This window comes from Cyphellophora europaea, assembly GCF_000365145.1.
Source record: "Cyphellophora europaea CBS 101466 unplaced genomic scaffold supercont1.3, whole genome shotgun sequence".
NCBI classification, from domain to species: domain Eukaryota; kingdom Fungi; phylum Ascomycota; class Eurotiomycetes; order Chaetothyriales; family Cyphellophoraceae; genus Cyphellophora; species Cyphellophora europaea.
In genome coordinates, this window is record NW_008481809.1 from 1250447 (window position 1) to 1270710 (window position 20264).

General features: G+C 54.5%; 6 protein-coding genes across 6 annotated transcripts; 2 read left to right on the forward strand and 4 right to left on the reverse strand.

The window, feature by feature from the left end:
• Window positions 1–258: 258 nt before the first annotated feature.
• HMPREF1541_03364 (protein transporter sec23) lies at window positions 259–2612 on the forward strand (the record flags this gene model as incomplete). Its single annotated transcript, XM_008717715.1, has 2 exons — window positions 259–389; window positions 437–2612. The coding sequence occupies 2 exons, from the start codon at window positions 259–261 to the stop codon at window positions 2610–2612; spliced, it is 2307 nt and encodes a 768-aa protein (XP_008715937.1).
• Window positions 2613–3235: 623 nt separating this feature from the next.
• On the forward strand, window positions 3236–3906 carry HMPREF1541_03365 (60S ribosomal protein L12; the record flags this gene model as incomplete). The annotated part of the gene is made up of 4 exons (XM_008717716.1): window positions 3236–3239; window positions 3293–3326; window positions 3383–3503; window positions 3562–3906. The coding sequence occupies 4 exons, from the start codon at window positions 3236–3238 to the stop codon at window positions 3904–3906; spliced, it is 504 nt and encodes a 167-aa protein (XP_008715938.1).
• Window positions 3907–5538: 1632 nt separating this feature from the next.
• Window positions 5539–10242, reverse strand: HMPREF1541_03366 (uncharacterized protein; the record flags this gene model as incomplete). Its single annotated transcript, XM_008717717.1, has 1 exon — window positions 5539–10242. The coding sequence occupies one exon, from the start codon at window positions 10240–10242 to the stop codon at window positions 5539–5541; it is 4704 nt and encodes a 1567-aa protein (XP_008715939.1).
• Window positions 10243–15624: 5382 nt separating this feature from the next.
• On the reverse strand, window positions 15625–16525 carry HMPREF1541_03367 (uncharacterized protein; the record flags this gene model as incomplete). The annotated part of the gene is made up of 2 exons (XM_008717718.1): window positions 15625–15954; window positions 16040–16525. 2 exons carry the CDS (start codon window positions 16523–16525, stop codon window positions 15625–15627), a joined length of 816 nt encoding a protein of 271 aa, XP_008715940.1.
• Window positions 16526–17116: 591 nt separating this feature from the next.
• On the reverse strand, window positions 17117–18109 carry HMPREF1541_03368 (uncharacterized protein; the record flags this gene model as incomplete). Its single annotated transcript, XM_008717719.1, has 1 exon — window positions 17117–18109. One exon carries the CDS (start codon window positions 18107–18109, stop codon window positions 17117–17119), a length of 993 nt encoding a protein of 330 aa, XP_008715941.1.
• A 511-nt stretch (window positions 18110–18620) lies between these two features.
• On the reverse strand, window positions 18621–20123 carry HMPREF1541_03369 (uncharacterized protein; the record flags this gene model as incomplete). Its single annotated transcript, XM_008717720.1, has 2 exons — window positions 18621–19782; window positions 19828–20123. The coding sequence occupies 2 exons, from the start codon at window positions 20121–20123 to the stop codon at window positions 18621–18623; spliced, it is 1458 nt and encodes a 485-aa protein (XP_008715942.1).
• Between the last annotated feature and the right edge of the window lie 141 nt (window positions 20124–20264).

Genomic DNA, 20264 nt, shown 5'->3' on the forward strand with positions numbered 1-20264 from the left:
GTGGGGATCCTCAAAGTGCGGCGAGCACAGAGACCAAAGGCGCAGTCCGCGATTTCTTGAATGTGGCCTCAGCAAGTGAGGGCGAGGTGGCCGCAAGCCACGAGTACCTCAAGTGCCGTGGGACTCAATAACCACTTGCTCGCCTTTCCTTCGCCAACCCTACTTCTTCCTACTCCGCACTATGCTATCTTGACACCAACGTAAACGCCCGTTGCTCTCACGATCCGCCCGCATCCCTCCATTTCTCCCACCGCCGACATGGATCAAGCGCAATATGATCAGCTCAAGGATAGCTGGGCCGATGTAGAGGACCGCGATGGCGTCCGGCTCAGCTGGAATGTCATCGCCTCATCGAAGATGGAGGCCAACCGCCTTGTTGTTCCCATCAGGTATGTTACTTGTGGACAATTCGCAGCACATGCTCACTGCTATACAGTGCCCTCCTCACGCCTCTGAAGGAGCTCGGCAAGCCACTCTTGCAATATGAGCCTGTAGTATGCAAGCCGCCCTGTCGAGCCGTCCTCAACCCCTTCTCCAATGTCGACGTTCGTGCGAAGATATGGATATGCCCCTTCTGCTTGCAGCGAAACGCCCTCCCGCGCCACTACGCCGACATTAGCGCTGAGAACGTACCCCCCGAGATGCACAGCATGAACACAACGGTTGAATACCAGCTTGCAAGACCAGCTCCGGCTCCACCGATCTTTCTCTTCGTAGTCGACACATGTCAAGAGCAGGAGTCGCTCCAGGCCCTGAAGGACACACTCGTCATGAGTCTCTCCCTTCTTCCTCCGAACGCACTAGTCGGCCTCGTTACCTACGGTACAAATGTGGCCGTGCATGAGATTGGCTATGGGGAATGCCAGAAGGCTTATGTCTTCCGTGGCAGCAAAGAGTATGCTCCAAAACAAATTCAAGAAATGCTCGGTCTCTCTGCGCCTGGCCTCAGACCCAATCAGCCTCCCCAGCAAGGCCGGCCCCCGCCACCACAGGGTGCTGCTTCAAGATTCCTTCTGCCGGTCCAGCAAGCGGAATTTCAGATCACCAACGCTCTAGAGCAGATGCAGAAGGACCCGTGGCCTGTCGCCAATGACAAGCGTGCACTGAGATGTACTGGAGTCGCGGTGAATGTTGCCGTTGGTCTCCTGGAAACCAGCTTCCAGAACTCCGGTGCTCGGATCATGCTCTTCGCCGGTGGTCCTGCAACCGAAGGACCTGGTATGGTGGTTGGCCCCGAGCTCCGTGAGCCCATCCGATCGCACCACGACATCGATCGTGACAACGTCAAACACTTCAAGAAAGCGCTAAAGTACTACGATAATTTGTCGAAGCGTACAGCCCACAATGGCCACATCATTGATATCTTTGCTGGATGTCTGGATCAGGTGGGATTGCTCGAGATGAAAGGCCTGGCGAATGCCACTGGTGGGCATATGATCCTCACCGACAGCTTCACCTCCTCTCAATTCAAACAATCCTTCGTTCGCGTTTTCGAGAAGGACGACAATGACAACCTCCTGATGGGTTTCAACGCATCGCTAGAAGCCATCACTACCAAAGAGTTGAAGGTTACTGGTCTTATCGGTCATGCTGTTTCGTTGAATAAAAAGTCCAGCTGTGTGGGCGAGACCGAATGCGGTATCGGCGGCACATCATCCTGGAAGATGTGTGGCATCGATCCTACATCAAGCTACGGCGTCTATTTCGAAGTAGCTGGTCAAGGTGGGCCCACGCCCGTACAACAGGGCCCCCAGCGAGGCATGATGCAATTCCTCACCTACTATCAGCACTCGTCTGGCCAATACCACTTGCGAGTCACGACTGTTGCTCGTAATCTGAGTGGCCCAGCTGGCGACCCGGCTCTCGCACAGTCGTTTGACCAGGAAGCTGCGGCTGTGTTGATGGCCAGAATAGCTGTCTTCAAGGCTGAGGTCGATGAGGGCCCAGACGTTCTCAGATGGGTCGATCGCATGCTCATTCGGCTCTGCACGCGATTCGCTGACTACCGAAAAGACGATCCTACCTCTTTCCGCCTCGACAAGAACTTTACCCTTTATCCTCAGTTCATGTTCCATCTACGCAGGTCACAGTTCTTGCAGGTCTTCAACAACTCCCCCGACGAGACAGCCTTCTACCGCCACGTTCTAAACCATGAGTATGTTGGCGATTCGCTGATCATGATTCAGCCTACGCTAGACTCGTACGCCTTGGATCAGGAAGGTGGTCAGCCCGTTCTGCTGGACTCGGCGTCTATCCAGCCTCAAACCGTCCTTCTGCTCGACACTTTCTTCCAGATCCTTATCTTCCATGGCGAGACGATGGCTGAATGGCGCAAGGCTGGCTACCATGAACAAGAAGGCTACGAGAACTTCAAAACTGTGCTTGATGCACCAAAGGAAGATGCCCGAGAACTTGTTCAAGATCGTTTCCCACTACCTAGATTCATCATCTGTGATGCTGGTGGCTCACAAGCTCGTTTCTTGCTGTCGAAACTAAACCCCTCGACCACCCATGCCAACAGTGGTGCCTATGGCGGCGTTTCACAGACCGCTCAAACCATTTTCACTGATGATGTTTCGTTACAGACGTTTATGGACCACTTGATGAAGTAAGTTGTGCCATGTCGAAGCAAGTCACACGACTAATGATTTCTAGGCTCGCCGTGTCAGGCTCTAGCTAAGACGTCTCTGAACTGAAGTGAGAGGAGGAGTCTAGCCAGAAGTAGAACCAGTGGGACTAGATAGTAGGCAGTTGATAACGAAGTGTCCCACGATAGCAGTGTTCACATATCTTTGGTTCCTTTTATACAGCCAACGACTCCCTTGACCATGACATACATGTTCGCCGTTGCACTAGCGAGTTCCAAACTCGCAGAAAGAACTGGGTACTGCATATTCTAATGGATGTCTAACAGCAACACCCTCAAGGACAAACAATTTTCTGCTGCCTATGCGAGCATAAACTGAGACAGCGACCCGGAGCCACGGCATGAATCTATGTGCATTTTTTGGTCCCTGTTGCATTACATACCTCGACCCACAAGTAATGCTGAAGGTGCCTCAAGATCTTGGCGGCTTTGGCCTTTGCGGGTCGCCCTAGAGGTGCAATCTTGGCACACAAAATCGGAGTAGAAACTTGCGGTACATGCTCCGCCGACTTTCTTCCTCTCTTCCAGGTCAACTTCAACTCCCCAAAACATATCCTCAAGTGAGACAGACTACCTTTCGCACTAGCCATGCGTAAGTATCGTCCTCTTGAGCGGCTTCGGCCTGGCTAATTTTCGTGTGTTCAGCTCCCAAGTTAGACCCCAATGAGGTGAAGATCATGTACGTTCACGTTCCGTCAATCGCTGCTCGAATATACCAGCTAACAAGCTTGATAGCCACCTTCGCGCCACTGGCGGTGAAGTGGGTGCTTCTGCGACCCTCGCTCCCAAGATCGGTCCCCTCGGTCTGTCTCCCAAGAAGGTCGGTGAAGATATCGCGAAGGCGACTGGCGACTGGGTAAGGATTCCATACATACTCCTAAAAGAAGAGCTACTGAGACTGACGTTTTCCACAGAAAGGTCTCCGCGTCACCGTCCGCTTGACCATCCAGAACCGTCAAGCTGCCGTTTCGGTCGTCCCCTCTGCCTCTTCCCTGGTCATCCGTGCTCTCAAGGAGCCTCCCCGGGACCGCAAGAAGGAGAAGAACATCAAGCACTCCAAGTCCATTCCTCTGGATGAGATCATCGACATCGCTCGCACGATGCGTGAGGCCAACAAGTCGATGGCTCGTGAGATGAAGGGCACTGTTCTTGAGATTCTCGGGACTGCCTTCTCCGTTGGCTGCCAGGTCGACGGCCGGAGTCCCAAGGATATCTCTGACGATGTTAAGTCGGGCGAGATTGACAGTAAGATTCCTTGAAGCCCCAGCATTCGAGTAGAGACGCTAACACGACTACAGTTCCCGAGGAATAGATGGTTTACCATTCAGAAGTTCCGCTTCGACCGATGGCTACAGAAACCGTTGGAAGAGGACGGTCATGATACCCACGTCCAACCCGCGCTAATGCGATAACGCAAAAGCTATCGCAGTTGAGTGCACGGCACGACACATACGAAGCTTCTGCTCACGACAATGCAAAAGTTTCGAACCTTTTCCCTTTCCCTTTCCCATCCTTTCAATTCGCGGGTCTCATTCCCTCCCGATCTCCCTCTCTGTGGTCCCGGTCCCCCACAGCCATCCTTTACCTTTTCCCTCTCCCCCAAAAAACACACACACCTTCGTCACACTCTGAGTCCAGTCCCTCAAACCCAGGACTAGAATCTATTTTTATGCGAAGAAGATCATCGTACCTTATGACACAATACTCACCGCGGCAGCCTTGACATCTCACATCCATGAGATCCGTGGATGCAGCGGTCCATCCTATCCGTGTCTACATTCATATCATGACTTTTTGAAAACTCTGGTCCCCCGGCTGTGTCGGCGGAGACTCTTGCTTGCTTCCCTGCTTGCTCGTTTTGCTTGCTTGCCTCATTGCCTACGTGATCTCTCCACTCGCCTTGAACATCCCGTCGTATTCGCTGGGCCACGAACAGCTTCGTATTCGGGAGACGAACGCCAGACGTCGAACCAGTTGATATCGGTCCACACGAGCCTCGCGACTCGAGACTCCCCATGATGGCCCGAACGGGCACGGCAGAGCTTCTGCCTGCCATCTTGCCTTTCGACTGGCAATGCTGCCCGGCAAAGGTCTAGGTATCATAGCTAAGTAGGTAGGTACCAAAAGAAACTACAGTAGCCTGTCAATCGAAAACCCCCGTCTCGCAATATCCCACAAGCTATGATGCCATTGCTGCTGCTGCTGCTGGTGGCTTGTAGACAGAGAGGCGTAAGCGGCAGAGAGCCTGTCCGTTCCCCTGCTATCGAAGGCGTGTCGTTATCATTGAATGATCCACGGGGTCGCTCTTCTGCTGTCACATCTCCATCCGAGAAGCACGCATAGTGCCAGATAGCTGCTGCAGGAGGACTAGATCTCCGTCCGGAGGGGGCCTTGACCCATACGGCACGCGTACGGAGTATCTTCGCACGAGCGACGCCGATGGTCAGAATAGCATAGCAGAGAACGCTTCCAATCTATCACTGTCCCCAAAAGTCTCGAGACATCCTTCTATAGCAGAAACGCAACGTCTTCAATATGAAAGGCGTTTTTAAAAGCCCCCAAAAGGTGAATTCGGAAATCAGGAGAGACAACTCTGTTTCTTCCATCTACCTTTTCAAGACTTTACCTCCTCTATCTAAGATGTCTATTGCCAATACCCCCAATCTTTTCCCCTTTCACAGATCAATAAAGTTTTTGATACAATGCTTTCCTTATATCACAAGGAAAGAAAAGCCCAGTCAAAGCAGTAGCCGCCTGTGCATGGCGAGGTGGACCAAAAACCCAAAACTCCCAGATGTGCGCCACTCAAACAAGTATCGACAAAAATGAAATTCCCCATCCCTCACTGCCGAGGGGTCAATACAACAATAAATGCCAATAGCAATTGGCTCTTAAACCTCCTCCCTCTTGACCTCCTTCGCCTCACTCTGCGACCTCGACGGGCCCGTCCTCGCCGTGGACATCCTCTCGAGACCGTCGCCCGCATTCGCGACCGGCACGGTCTCGCGCTGACTCTCAATCTGCTTGATCTCCTTCTGGGCGGCAACCTCCTCGCTCTGCTTGCGGGCGCCCTTGGGCACGCGGCCGAGCCAGTAGAAGAAGACGGCACCCGCGACATTGACGGCGATGTAGACCCACATCAAGCCAAAATCGCGCCACATGTTGTCCGGGTTACTGGCAACGCTGTTGAGGAAGACGTTGGTGTCGGTGATCATGCAGTACGAGCAATTTTCGGTGGATTGCTCGGTGCCGGGCTCAAGGTCGCCGCCGAAGGCCCCTATCCACGGAGCCATGTATTCTTCACAAGTGGAGCCGGCAGGGGGTGAGAATTGAAGTAGCTCGTTGGCAGCGCATTGCACGGTCGTGTCGGCGACGGCGGTGGTGAGGAAGCCTTCGATCAGGTAGGTGAAGGGGGAGACGCGGTACATCCAAATCCAGAAGCCAGGGAAGGTGCTGGGACCCGCAAGGACACCGCAGAAGATGAGTGAGAGGGAGAAGAGCAGATTGGCAATGCCACCGCCAGCTTCGGCGGATTCGAGAGCGGCGATGATCATGTGCGCAAAGGTGGAGGTGAAGATGAGGAAGACCAGGATGAATAGGAACATGAGGGCGCCGCGTTCGTGGACGGTATTGGAGTCCTCGGCATTGCGGTACAGGCCGATCGGGTAGTACCAGACGAAGAACAGGATGACGGAGCATAGGATGGACCAAGGGATCTCGACCAAGATGTTGCTGATCATGAAAGATTGCCAGGAGTAGGTCTTGGACGGACGCTCGCGAACTTCGTACAGAGCGCGTTGAGTGACAAACATGGGCATGATCTGCTGCACAAGTTGGCCGAAGATGGTCATCAACATGAAGATGCCGAACATTTGGTTCTGGAGACCCTGGATGGTGTTGTCGGCCATGTAGAAGGAGAAACCAATGAAGAGACCCGAGAACAGGATGAGGCCGATCTTGGAGTAGATGTACGAGGGAGTGCGCCAGTATTGCTGGAAGACGCGGACCTGAGTCTCATACAGTTGGGTCCAGAACGGTGCGGCGAACTCGCGGTACTGAGCCTTGTTATCCTGAGTTTGAACCCGGGTCATTTGGGTTGCGCGCTCGTCTCTGATCTGCTGGAGCTCGGCGTGAACAGCTTCGTATTCGGGAGACGAACGCCAGACGTCGAACCAGTTAATGTCGGTGTAGGAGCCAGGTGCAGCACCGATGATCTCAAGCATCCATTCAGCAGGGTTGGCTTCGGTGGGACAAGGGGGTGCGCCGTTGCGCTCAAAGTAACTCGTCAGAATCTTGGAGCGGTCACCGATGGGCCCAAAGTAGACAGTCTTGCCGCCCTTCTGAAGGAAGAGTAGACGATCGAAACGTTGAAATAGAACTGCGGATGGCTGATGGATGGTGCAGAGGATGGCCTGGCCGTTGTTCTTGAGCTTCTCGAGCAGATCCAGGATAGACCATGAGGTTTGCGAATCCAAGCCTGACGTAGGCTCATCGAGGAACAAAAGCAGTTGGGGTTTGGCAGCCAATTCGACACCAATGGTGAGACGCTTGCGCTGCTCAACGTTGAGACCTTCACCGGGAACACCGACAACGGCGTCTGCGTAGTCTTCCATTTCCAGTAGCTTGATGACTTCGTCGACATAGGCAACCTTCTCGGCGCGAGAAACATGGGCTGGCTGACGAAGCACAGCGCTGAAAGTTAGAGCCTCCCGCACTGTCGAAGTTTCAAGATGGAGATCCTGTTGCTGAACATAGCCGGTCTTGCGCTGGAAAGAGCTGTCTCTCTGCTGGCCATCCACAAGCATGTCGCCAGAGATGACACCCATGGTGACGCGGGTAGCCAAAACATCCAAGAGCGTGGTTTTACCAGCGCCTGACTCACCCATCAGAGCTGTGAGGGTACCAGGCTTGACCCAGCCATCAACGTGATCGAGAATCCGGCGTTCTTCTTTCTTGATCTTGATATCGTAGCAGACATTGCTCCATTGAAAGATGGCGGTCTGTTTTTGGATGAGGTTAGAAATGTCCTGCTTGCGAACTTCTTGTTTCTCAGTCACAACGTTGTTGCCGCTACCACTTTCATCATCGTTGATCATAGCCTTGGCAGCAGGGGGAATGTGTCCACGGCGGAAGACCAGGACTTCACCCTTGGACTTCTTCGCAGAGACGACTTCAGCCGCAGCGAGATAGCAGCACATCAAGCCGATCAGGAACACCCAGAGAATGCCAAAGTTTCGCCAGCGGTGGCTAGAGGTGTAGCGGTACAGTGATCCAATATAGGCATCGCCGGAAACTTCGGGTTGGCCAACCACTGATCCAATCGTTGTGCAAACTCGGTTCGCCAGGCTGCCGTCATCATAGCCGAGATCAAACCCGTTGTTTGATGGGATGTAGCTTGCGCAGGGGAACATGCGGTTTGAAAACTCGTTGATCATGAGTGCTTCGAATCCATACGCCACGGGATCGATGTAGTTGATCCAGCGTGACCAGCCCAACATATAGGTGGTCGGAATAGCGAACCCAGTATAGATGACAATAGCCAGAATCAGAATTGCAGCTGGGGCAAGTGCCTGGCTGAGCGACCGTGATACTGAGGCGATTGTGCGAAACATCATGCTCATGACCAAAGTTAGCATGAAAGAGATGAGCAAGAAAAAGAAGAATGCTTGCGGCGTTCTCCTAAGATTCGTCATGAAGTAGATGACCAAGTTGAAGGTTATGGCGTTGCAGATCTTGTACGGCATGTCCGTGAGCATTGACGCAAAAGCTTCAGCCGACGGATGGTACAAGGCGTAGCGTTGATGCTTTTCGACAATGGGCCGTTGTGCATAAAGAGTCAGGATCTCGAGGGCCGAACCGAAAGCATTCATCAGGATAGCGAAAAACAGTAGCGCACCGCGCGAGAAGAAGGAATTCGTAGTTTCGTCAAGGTTGTAGAAGACCGAAGAGATGATTAAACCGAGTAAAACGTTGGAGAAGAGCATGAAAGCCGTGACCGAAGGGTCGGCAGCAAGACGTCGGAATCCACGCCAAAGTGTAAGCTGGACCTGCTGCTTGTAAGAGAGTGTGTAAGGAGACTTTGGTCGAAGGGCCTTGGCTTTTTGAAGCTGGCGTGAAGCCTGGAACTTTTCGTAGTGCTCGCCACCGATTTGATGATCCCTCTCGTACTGCTCGATGTCCTTGATAAGGGCAGCATACTCGGGGCTTTCCTTCCAGCGCTTGGCAAATTCGTCCGGAGATCGAGGAACTCGGTGTTCAAAGCCTGAGCGGACCTTTCTCTCAGCCGCGCTGGTCATGGAAGTCAAGAAATCGGCATCAGTTTGGCGATGAGGGCACTCGAAGCCCATGTTTTCGAAAAAGGCGCGAGCAGTCTTGGTGCTTCCAAAGTAGATCTGCCGACCCTCATACAAGACGAGAGCCTTATCGAAAAGATCATAGGCAGCCTGCGGGGCTTGATAGATTGCAACCGCGGCTGTCATGTTCTGCAGCTCAGTAGACATTCTGAGAGTCCTGCAAAATTCGATAGCATTGGCCGAGTCGAGGCCTCGGGTTGAGTTGTCCCAAGCTTGAAGAGGAGAGCCGTTGAGGCAAGCTTCAGCAATGGTGACGCGCTTTCGTTCACCGCCGGACACGCCACGGACGAAGTCATTGCCAACTCGGGTGTTGATCGTGTGGCGGATACCGAAAGTGGCCATCATCATATCGCGAATGTGCATCGCGTACTGCTTCTTGGAAATGCTGCCGGGAATATGGCGAGGGGCTCTGGCGCGAGCAGCAAAATAGAGAGTCTCGCCGACAGTCAGCTGTGGGAAGTGCACGTCAACCTCGGCGGTGTAGATTGTTTCGCCGCGGAATTGCTTGTGCATGTTCTCGTAGCTGATGCCCTGATAATTGATGCGAGACTCAGGATCAACGTTGAAGCCATGAGTTTCACCGGTGACGGTCTTCAGGAACGTCGAGCAGCCAGAACCGGGAGGGCCCAAGACCACCAGCATCTCACCAGCATGAACCAGACCATCGAAATTCTGGAGGATGTCAATCCTTCGTTGAGAAGCTCCCATCAGTCTGCGAAAGACACCAGCGGCCTGGAGGTAGATGTTTCCCACTGATTTCTGATAATCGGTACCGGTGCCGAAACCGTGAGCGCTGAGATTGCGAAAGGAAAAGCCAGCACTTCTGGCAAGGTGTCGCTCTTCGCCTTCCTCCTGTAACAGCTTGAGCATTGATCTGGTGAAAGCTCTGGCGCGAAAGTTGTCGGAATTGGGGTCCAGGATCGAGTCCTTTTCGTATTCCCAGGGGTTTGAGGCGACATTGGAATAGGTAGAAGCTCTGGTCATCTCGCGGGCAAGGTGTTTGATCTGCTCGGTCTCATCGTCCTCCGAGCTGTCGCTAGTAGCCTTCTCCTCGGGCACAGCCGGAGCGTGGTTGCTGCTATGTCGTCGGCCGTCCATGGAAGGTCTATGTTGAGAGCTGTTGGAATACCGATGAGGCAAGTCCTCTGCGAAACTGGTGCGGCGAACATGGCCAGGCACCGGGACACCAGCAGTCTCTTCGGTCCTGTCCGGGCTATTGACCAAGCCGCCCACCAGCGACATGGTGGCAGTAGTTTGCAAACGATGAATTTAGTATGGGATTGTTGATGTCGATTCACGAAAAGGAGCGGGAGGTGGCATAAGAGATATATGAAAGAATAGGGCAAGAAGTCAAGTCGCCACACAGAAAATGACGAAGGTGTGTGATGCAAAGGAGAGTATAAGGGCACCCAAGAAAGGTAAAGAAGTCGCGTCCCAGGATTCAGAAATAGGCACTCATCCGTATGTCGCCGGGCGATGAACGGACGAAAGTGCTTGCATCAAAGACAAGAGGTCGCAAGAGTCATTGAAAAAAGTGTAGGGAACGAAAGATTCCCGAGGGTTCACGCGAGGGTGCACCGTTGTGACTGCCACTTCTGGAAGCCCGGGTACGAAGCCAATCGCGTGGCGACAAAAGAGAGCGAGTGCATCGCTCAGGATCCACTTGTGCACTCGGAGCTGCCCCCTTCCAGGCCCTTTCAGGCCGCGGCGGGGCTCTTGGAGTGCTTGTGCAGGGCCCGGCTCGGATGCTGGAGGCGGCTGCCAGACTTGTGCAAGGCGGAGGACTTGGCTGAGTCGCCCTGGCAGCACCGATTGGCCTTCGCCCGTCGCTAAACAGATCGCTTCCTCCGGTCTCCTCGTAAATCTCGCCCGTTATGGCTTGGCTAAGGCTTCCAATCTTCGAGCCTGTGCCCACGCGCGCATGCCCATTCTCCTTGAATTCTGGTCATTGGTTTTTTTTTTTTCAGCCGTGAGCGGCCGGTAGGACTGCTTCAGTCCTTCTTCAATTTTCCAGTACACATAATCAGCTGCAGAAATAGACTGCAGTCTACAGCCAGACTTGCCACAGATCGCAAAATAGCATACAGATGCCACGAGGCGCACATCACAAGGCTACGTGCTTTTCCCGGGTGGCTGCTGCGGCTGAACCCGACTCACGCGGGTAATCAGCATTTCCACTGCTACATCGTATTTTATGCACGCGCCTAGAGTAAGGGAAACAATTCCGAGCGGTTCACAGTTTCGGATATCGTTCTAACCAAAGTGCATCAACGACACAAACATGCGCATCTCCTCCATCCCAACCAGGCTGCAGACTCCATCGCCAAGCCCATCCAGGCACCATCGTACGAGGCCGTAGCTTTCGAGCCGAACAGCGTGGCATAAGCAGTAATTTGCTAGTCTTGCGCTATCGCAGTCGGTTACATTTTAAAAATGATCCGAGATCATCAACAACATGCACAACTCGTTCTCGTCTCCCTCGCAAGATATACAAATATGGAGGCTGTTGTGCCTTCCAACGCGCGTCTTCTCGCAACCTCATCAAATAATGCGTATTCGTTTTCGTGATGAGTCATGTTGGCAAGACGAGGCGCACGGCGGGTTTGTACCTAGTGCCTAAACTGGCAGTGCATACACAAAACCCCTCCACCCTTTTGTCTCCGCCGCCGGCGCGACTCATTCTCGCAAAGGTTCCGACCGCTCTGCTAGTAAGGCGTACCAAGGCCTATCAAGCTACTGTATCGAGACATGCATTTGTGCCAAGTCATGACCGCCAGGTCTGTCGTCGTTGCCTGCTGCGGAGTTTAGCACAGGCATAAGTGTCCGATGCTCCGAAGAGGGCACTTGTATCTACTTCTTCAAGAATGTGCAATCTCAGCGCTGATTGACCTACTCATGAACGAGCGACCTTTTCATCGACCATACCGAAAACATGCTATGCACGATAGCTGCCCAGTCGAAATCTTGCCCATTCTGCTTGGACACAAATCTGCTCACCGTGACCCGGATATTTTGGCGGCTAGATGAATCTCAACTTTCGCAGATGACTTGAAGAGACAAACTGCAGCAGAGCAAACCAGTGAGTGTGCAGATGTTGGTCGCGTGTTCGGCTTCAAGTCACCCTGTCCTGATTGAGCTGAAGCATACCGGCAACGCTCACGCGATGCTGCCATGTTGATGTACTGCTCCTTCCCCTTAGTCTACCAGAGTTGCGACTTCTGCATCAACAGAGGTAGTTTTCGCCGTCTTCAACATGACATCAAAAGTACAGTTTCAATTGTCGCACCTTCAGCCTCACCCGTGAAGGGTCAAGCGCCAGGCATCTTCGTTTCCCTCCTTCATGACTGGCAGCGAGGGGCATCACCAGCCACAAAGAGTGTAATTCAGCCAATCAGCATGAACAGAATTGTACTGCCTGAAGACTGAAGACGCCAAACTCAGTTTTGGGCGTTCGTATTCGCGTATCCCGTCTGTGACGCGGGCCTTCTCCAAACCCGCTGCCACCGCTATTGACACCAACAAAACCAAGTCGACGTCGTTCAATGTCGTTGCCTTGCTCGTTGCCAATCTCATGACATGTTGCTTGCTTCGCTACACTACTAGCTTTGGCACGCTCATGCCAGTATAGAAGCTAACCTTTGCCCTTATTCACAAGCCTACGTTGGACCACCGACAACAACAGCATCTCAAGTTGAGCAATCCGAGACCAGCCCGCTCGATTGGAGAGCATCCAGCGGCAGCAACGTCACTCCACCAAAATCACCCCTCTGAGTCTCGTCAGTGCACCATACACTTCCCAAAGATGGGCAAGAAAACACCACTATCGTCTCCCACATCTCCCACCTCGCCTTCAGCAGCATTCCCACGCATGGACGCGCCTCCGCCCTATGAACAAGTCGTGTCATCATCACGCCGTTCCTCCGGCATCTCATTACACAGCGTCGACCCCTTGAACCCCACCGACGCCGATGGCCATCAAGCCGCTGAGCTACCCACTACACAGAACCGCTCGCCTACGCCAGCCGCCGACGTACCATCCGCTGCTACTGCTCGGCAGAACGGCCAACAGAGGAGTCGCGACCACAAAAGCCGGCTACACGAGGACGGCGGCTGCTTGCGAGTTTTCCCCCGGTCTAATCCCGCGTCCACCCCTGCTGACTCGCTCTAGAAATTTCGGGCAAAACGTGGATGGCTGTTGCAATATCGGAGGCGGCTGGAACTCAGGGAAGACCTCAGGCTGCATGGTACGTTTGTCTCTGGTCTCGTTTCGTCTCGTATACACAAACACGTCCGCTGACAACGAGCTTTGTGCAGAATATTGGTGGTGGCCACACATACCAGAAAACAGATGGCTGCATGAACTACAGTGAGTACCTCAAGCTACACGGTGACTATGCTGGGACGCTCAGCTGACGGGCGCACAGGATCGCCTGGTAAGTCGCCTGAGTTGAACCTGTATGAGTGAATGTTGAGCGAAGCCCTGTCTCTTCCAGACGGCTGCATGAATGTGAGTCGAACCTGCCCACAGCTGACGCACCCCGCTCGCTCCACTGAAGGCTAACCACACGTACAGTACAAGTCCAGTGGTGGCTGCATGAACGTAAGTCGTGCTCTCGCGCGTTAATGACCTTATTCACGAACGCGGATCTGACTCCGATACAGTACAAATCTAGCGGTGGTTGCATGAACATCGAGGTGAGTTGAAGGGACGGCCCCCCGCCCAGCGGCGCTGGGGAACATGCTGTTCTGAGGCCTAAATAGGGGATTGAAGGCTGATGAGAACACACGCCTCTAGGTCGACGACGACTGGCAGAACAACGAAGGCTGCATGAATTTCAGAAGAGGGGTAAGTAGGAAACAGCTGAGCCGACTTTCCGAGCTCTACCGCGTTCCTGGAGGTTGCGCGGAGGAAATGCTTTTTGACCTAACGTCCTCGCCCTTTTATGTTCTTTATACTGACGTTTGGCCAGGGCGGGTGTCTACTTCGAGCGTAAGCAATGGGTTTGCAGTTTGCAAATCGGTGCACACCCACCTCTAGCCCCCAGCGACCAGCCACCAGCTTCGAGCGGCGGGTGAAGCAGGCGGAGCCGCTCGGTGTATACATTCAATCACCGCCGAATTGCCACCAGGCAGTCCAGTGCAACAAAACTCCCAGATCGAATATTGTAATAACCACGCAAGACTTTCCACCACAATCTTCGCATATCACCCCCCCCCCCCCCCTTTTCTTGACCTGGTCTGATGTCCTCTCTTCACCTCCGGCCCAATAAACGGATTACGGATTACCCCCTTATCTCGATCCCACTCAATAACACCACCACCTTCCCACGTCCATCTCAGCCTCGTCCGCCACCTTCTTCTCTCCTCCCTGCCCCTGCCTCTGCGACTTCCCCTCCTTCGCTTCCGCCTCCCACCGTCCACACTCCACCAACGGCACCAAAATGACCTCCTCCAAACCTCGCCCATTCTCTTCTTCCAGTCTTCCTTCTCCTTCTCCCTCCGCTTCCCCCTCCATGTCTCCGCCCATCTTCTTCTTCTCATGAATGTCAACCTCCCCACTAACCTCCCCCCAACTCCTCCCCAACGGATTCCGCCCATGCTCTGCCAGCAGGCGCTCCAGTGCCGCGCGCTCTGCGTCTGGGCCCTGGATCAGGCGCATGATTAGGTGGGCGTCGAGGGGGGTGGTGCTGCCTGATGGCGAGGCTGGGGCTGGGGCTGGGGCTGAGCCTGGTAGTGATACTGGGGACGCGGGTGGGGGTGGGGGCCGTTCACCTGCAGGTGGGGGAAGCAGTGTTAGTCTGATGGCTGTTGGCTGATGGTGATTGCGCACTCTTGCAAGGGTGCCTCTTGCCCCGGTGGAAAGGGGAGTGGGGTGGGGGAGGGGAGGGCGAAGTGCGCAGAGGACGAAATGATGAGGAGGAGGGAGGAAAAGAAGACACACACACACCGGTCAACATACTACCCGCCGTTGAGGCCGAGAGGCGGCTATCCGCTGCAGGCTCGATGGAACGGACATCGTTGTTGTGGAGGGATCCCGCGCCGTCGTGGTGGTAGTGGTAGCTGATGACGGGTGCGGCGAGACAATGAGGGAGAAGCAAGAGGATGTGGGCGATGCAGTTGAGGATTTCAGGGACGAGAGACATTTTTTGGGTGGGGGAATGGATGAGGGACGGGTCTATGGGTTCTGGTTTCGTAAGGTGGTGGTGATGGCGGGTGATGCTTCTGCGTGCTGGTTGCGTCTTTGTCATGCAACAAGTGCTGTGGTGTGGTACGAGGAGTTGGGTGGGGATCGTGTCAATGAGCGCTGTGTGCGAGAGGGATATTCGTGAGGGTCTTTGTGAGATGAGGTTTTGCAGTTGAGTAAGAGAAGGGAAAGGCCAAGGCCTACTATTTAACATGATGCTGTTTTTGTACCTTTTCGCTGGCGCCTACGGCTCAAGTGCAGATGTTGGGTTTGGGTGGGGAAAGGAAAAGCTACCACACCAGACCAGATATTCGGGACGGGAGCGGATGTGTTGACGAATGGAGTGGATGGTGCTGCCTGGAGCTGGAGAGGGTGTGTTTACAGTGAAGAGCTGTTTATCGCTGTGTTGGTTCTACTTTTGGGGACGGCTTCCCACCTCATCAAACCAATGCCAACAGCCACTGCGCCACCTCCCTCGCATGGCTCACCTGCGCGAAATGCCCTGACCTCAGCGTCTGCTCCGTGACCTCGGCGCCGGCCTCGCGCGCCCGTCCGATCAGATACCGCTGAAACGCCTCGGGCTGGCCCAGATCCAGCTCTGCGAGGATCAGGTACGAGATGCGCCAGGACTTGGGCAACTCGGGTTCGTCGGCGGGCGTGGGTGAGAAGACGGTGCTCAGGGCAGCGGGACGTAGCGACGTGCGCATGGCTGAGTCGGTGATGTCGTTCATCCAGATAATCTCGAAGCCGGTGGGAATAAGGTATGCATCCTGTTTTTGAGCGGGGTATCTGTTAGTTAATGGGCCCTGCTGAGGGTGGGATGGAGAAGATCAGAAGACAGCGGAGGACGCTTACATTGCCAACCATCTCAATCTTCGCCCCCTCGTCAGCGGGCAGGCTGTTGGCTTTCAGCCACTCTGCCCTCTCCCCACCGATGGTTCCGCCAGGCAGCGTCAGGGAGCTCGCGATCAGGGCGGCGCGTATGACACCCCCTCGCTTTCCCGACGTGGCGCGCTGGTGCTTCCATAAGCCGGTCGCGGCGTACAGCGAAGGGGTGGCACCGTAGGAGTGGGCGACGAGCAGAACATCACGGTGCTCGTTCTCGACTAGGTTCTCCAGCACGCCGCGCAGCTGCTCGGTGTCCTTCTGCAGGGCGTTGCCGTCGAGTTGTGGCGGGTTTGAAAGGTTTTCTACCACGGAGATGTGGTTGATGGTATGGAGTTGGTCGGCTGGGAAGCCGAGGTCAACTAGGGTATCGCAGAGCGGTTTGTAGACGACGGTGCCCACGCTGGCCATGCCAGGAACAAAGACTATCGCGGGCTTGGAGTTTTCTGCGGCCATTGTGATTTCTGGTGTGCTGTAAAAGTGTACTGAAGTTGTAGCTGATGTTCTGAGTCTAGGGCGTGGTTCCAAGTCTTCGAAAGGCGTCAAGAAGCTTCAGGTGTCCTATTTAGATGCGGCGTTGCGAGACAACATGCAGGTAACGCTACGTGCATAACGCAGTTCCTGCATACGTATGGATGATGAGATGGGGAACGAAATATGAGCCGTGGCTTACTGTTATGCCACGATGCTCCAGCTCATATGCTGACCGAAGGTAAAAGTCCTGGTGGCGGGCCTAATGGCCGTTTCAGGTTGGTGCAGCATTATGGCCGTGAGGCTTGGAGAGGGTTGTGTGGAGGACGGAGTTCGTCGAAGCTGTTCTCATGTCTAGAGTCATCTTTCGATGCTCTGATGGATCGAGGTCAGCATGCTCGCAGGGCAAGAAGCAAGAGGTGCAAAGTCCAAGCCATGTCTCGGCCACTATCATATGCTATTCTATCCTCGCGCCGGCCTCACCTTTTACCTGCTTATCGACCATCAGCACCCCGCTATCGCGCTGAAATCAATAGATCGCCAAATACACTGTATCGCTGAATCAAGCTCTGTGGCTCAATCGTATCTGTGAGTTGCCTTGACGCCCAGCAGCTCCTCCGCATTCCCGTGTGCCACCAACTCCAGAGCATCCTCACTGAGCAGCCCACTATCCACAAGCTCACCCCACCACGTGAGCCCGTCCTCGTTCTTCGCAAAGGGGTAGTCAACCGAGTACAGGATCCTCCTTACACTGGTATTCCTAAGCAGACATGCCATGGGCGCTAACCCCCACACGCCGCTGGTCGTCACCCACACGTTCTCGCGCCACACTTGACGGAAATCTCGTGTGTAAGTGCCCCAACGCTTGCTGAGAGCGCCCACACGCTCGACCATGAATGGCAGCGTCTCGCCGAAGTGGCCGAGTATGATCTTGAGCTTAGGGAAGCGATCGAAGACGCCTGCGGCGAAGAGGCGCAGGAAGTGCGTCGCCACGTCCGCATGCCAGCCGAAGCCGCTGGAGGACATGCTCGTCGTGGCCGCCTGCGGGATGGTCTCGCCGGCGTACAGCAGCTGGATCTGCTCGTCGGTCGCCCACGTGGGGTGGATGTAGATGGGCACGTCTAATTGCTGAGCCGCTTCCCATAGTACGTCGTAGGCCGGGCCGTCGAAATAGGCGCCTTCCGGGGTGTGCGAGTCGACCAGTGTCCCTCTGAAGCCTAACTCTGTCACGCATCTCCGTAGCTCCGCTGCCGCTGCCGCCGGGACCGACACGTCCAGGGCCGCGAAGCCTGCGAAGCGCTCCGGGTGCTTCTCGATCGCGTGGGCGAGCTGGTCGTTGGCTGCCCGGCATTGTGCAACTGTTTTGGCACCGGGACAATGCGAGATGACCTGGAAAGAGACATGTCCGGCGTCCATGTGGTGTATGCGGATGTTGTCGAGGTCGGTGAGCTTCTCGGAAAGGCCTGGGATGTGCTTCAGCTGTTCGGTGTACTTGTCGTCGCCTGAAGGATCGTCGGTAAAGGTGGCGGCGAGGAAGTGCTCTTCGAGAGTGATGAGTGGCGAGGTCATGGTGGACAGGAAGGAGATGGTGTCAAGGTTGTACAGCCGGGTAGAGTATACGTGGTGATGTTGTCGAGACGGAGGAATTGAAGTCTCCGCGATGAGAGAAACCACCGACCTTTCCCATCATGTAAATGGCGATTGGACACTCTGCACTCTTGCCTCACCCGAGGTAAACACCGACCGCGGAGCTGGATGATGTTTTGATATCCGCAACTGAGGGACTATGTGTGGTCGTGCAGGACCCTGTTGTGTATGGTTTCAAGGGCTGCACGTCACCCCGCATGATAGCGTCCAATAATGCCGCGCACGTAAGGGTTGCTACTGCAATAGGAAGTAAAAGGATTCCGCGCTTGCGGGCAGCCATCGCGGGGGGAACAGACTTGCTGACATCGTGACAGATCTGTGTCTAGTTACTAGTATGAGACCACTGCTACTGATACCTCCAGCGCAGTCACTCCCCACCAGATCAGTGCTCCAAGCCATCCGAGACCGCCTTCGGCGCCTGGACTTATGGTTCTTACTTTTTGCCGAAGTAGTTACCCAGTGTATTCTTCTGCGGACTCTTTTCAATAGTCTTCACTTTCTTTTTAGGCGGGCTTTCCCCTTCCTTCTTCTCTGGCTTCTCGCCCACTTTCAGCAACGCCATAAGCTCCTCGAATGCTTCGGTTGGCACGATTCCGCCACTGGCTTCCTTGTGACCCCGCGCAAAGCTCTCACCCATTCTGTCTCTGAGGCCGTCCATCGAGAGATCAGCAGCTGCTTTCAAGCTTTCTATAATGTTGACAGGCGGGTCGCGGCTGCGCGCACATCGTGCTATCCGGCATGAGAAGTTAACCATACCGTCGAGATAGCCGTAGTTGGCGCAGACAACGATCTCGAGTGCTTTACTGTTCAGGTACCCGGCCCATCTGGTCGCAATGACTGGGTGCACCTGGGCCTTGGAGTTGATGCGTAGTACGGCGATACGTCCATCTTGACTGAACTTCGGTGGCGTGTGTGTATTCATTTCCACTTCTTCGTTGATCTCGAAGCGGGCAGACTGTAGTCGAGCATTCTTTAAGAGGTCTTTAGGGTCGCTGGATTCGAGGAGAGCGCTCCAAGCCGTGATGACATCGTATTTGGCGGTGCGGCGAGGAGCATTTAGTAGGGACACCGCGTCGTTAACGGACTTCTTGGTGTAGGTCTTGAAGGTCTCAGTCATGTCCGGGAAAGGAGGTGACCATTTGAGCGTATTGCCAAGGTCACCGTGCGTGCCGATGCAGGCCAGATAGGCACAGGAGGTGCTGACGTCTGGATGAAGAGTCTTACAGAGCTCATAAGTGAGCAATGATGTTGTTGATACGGGTGGGTAGTGACAGGCCGAGACGACCTGAGCGCCTTCTGGGAACTCGTCGCTGAGGTGGTGATCAATGATGAGCGACTTGGTCTCCGCTCTGTCCACAACCGCAGGTCCTCCTCGCGAGCCTTGATCGAGAACAACCACGAAAGACGGCTCCTTCTGAGCCATAGCCTGCCTCTCGTCTTCATGGTGGATATTGCGGCCTTTCTGAACGAGGTGAACGTCGATCTTGGCCTCGTCTAAGCCCAGGCTGCGAAGCGTCCGGTGGAGGACAACTCCGGACGAGAGACCATCAGCATCTTTGTCCGGCACGAGTAGCACCTTTTTCCCACTGGTAGCACTACAGGGGTTAGCTGAGTAGCAGGCCAGAAAATTGCAGACGCACCACAGCCTTATGAAATCTCTGGCTTCCTGCATCGCCTTTGCTGGCGCTGGCCAGATGATGTGGCCATCTTGGTCGCACTCCGGCTCGACATCGCAGTAGTCGGGAACCTTTGGCCGCGGCTTCTTGGTGCCTGCTTTGCTCATGCCTTTACTCTCGGTGGCGTACCATTTCCCCTTCCCAGACTCAGCGAGCTTAGGGGTTGCTGTAAGGTACACGGGTGGTTTCGGGAGCAATGTGGATTTGAAGTAGCAAGCGACAGGCGAGAAAACGGCACCCGCTCGTCGAACGAATGACATGCAGGAGGTATATACAAAGGAAACGAGGTGCCTCATGTCGTCGGCTTTGCATGTCGTCATCATCGATGAATGATCCCTGGTCGCGTATCTCGTATCCCCACACTACGCTTCACGAACACTGTACTTCATGCTCTTGACGGC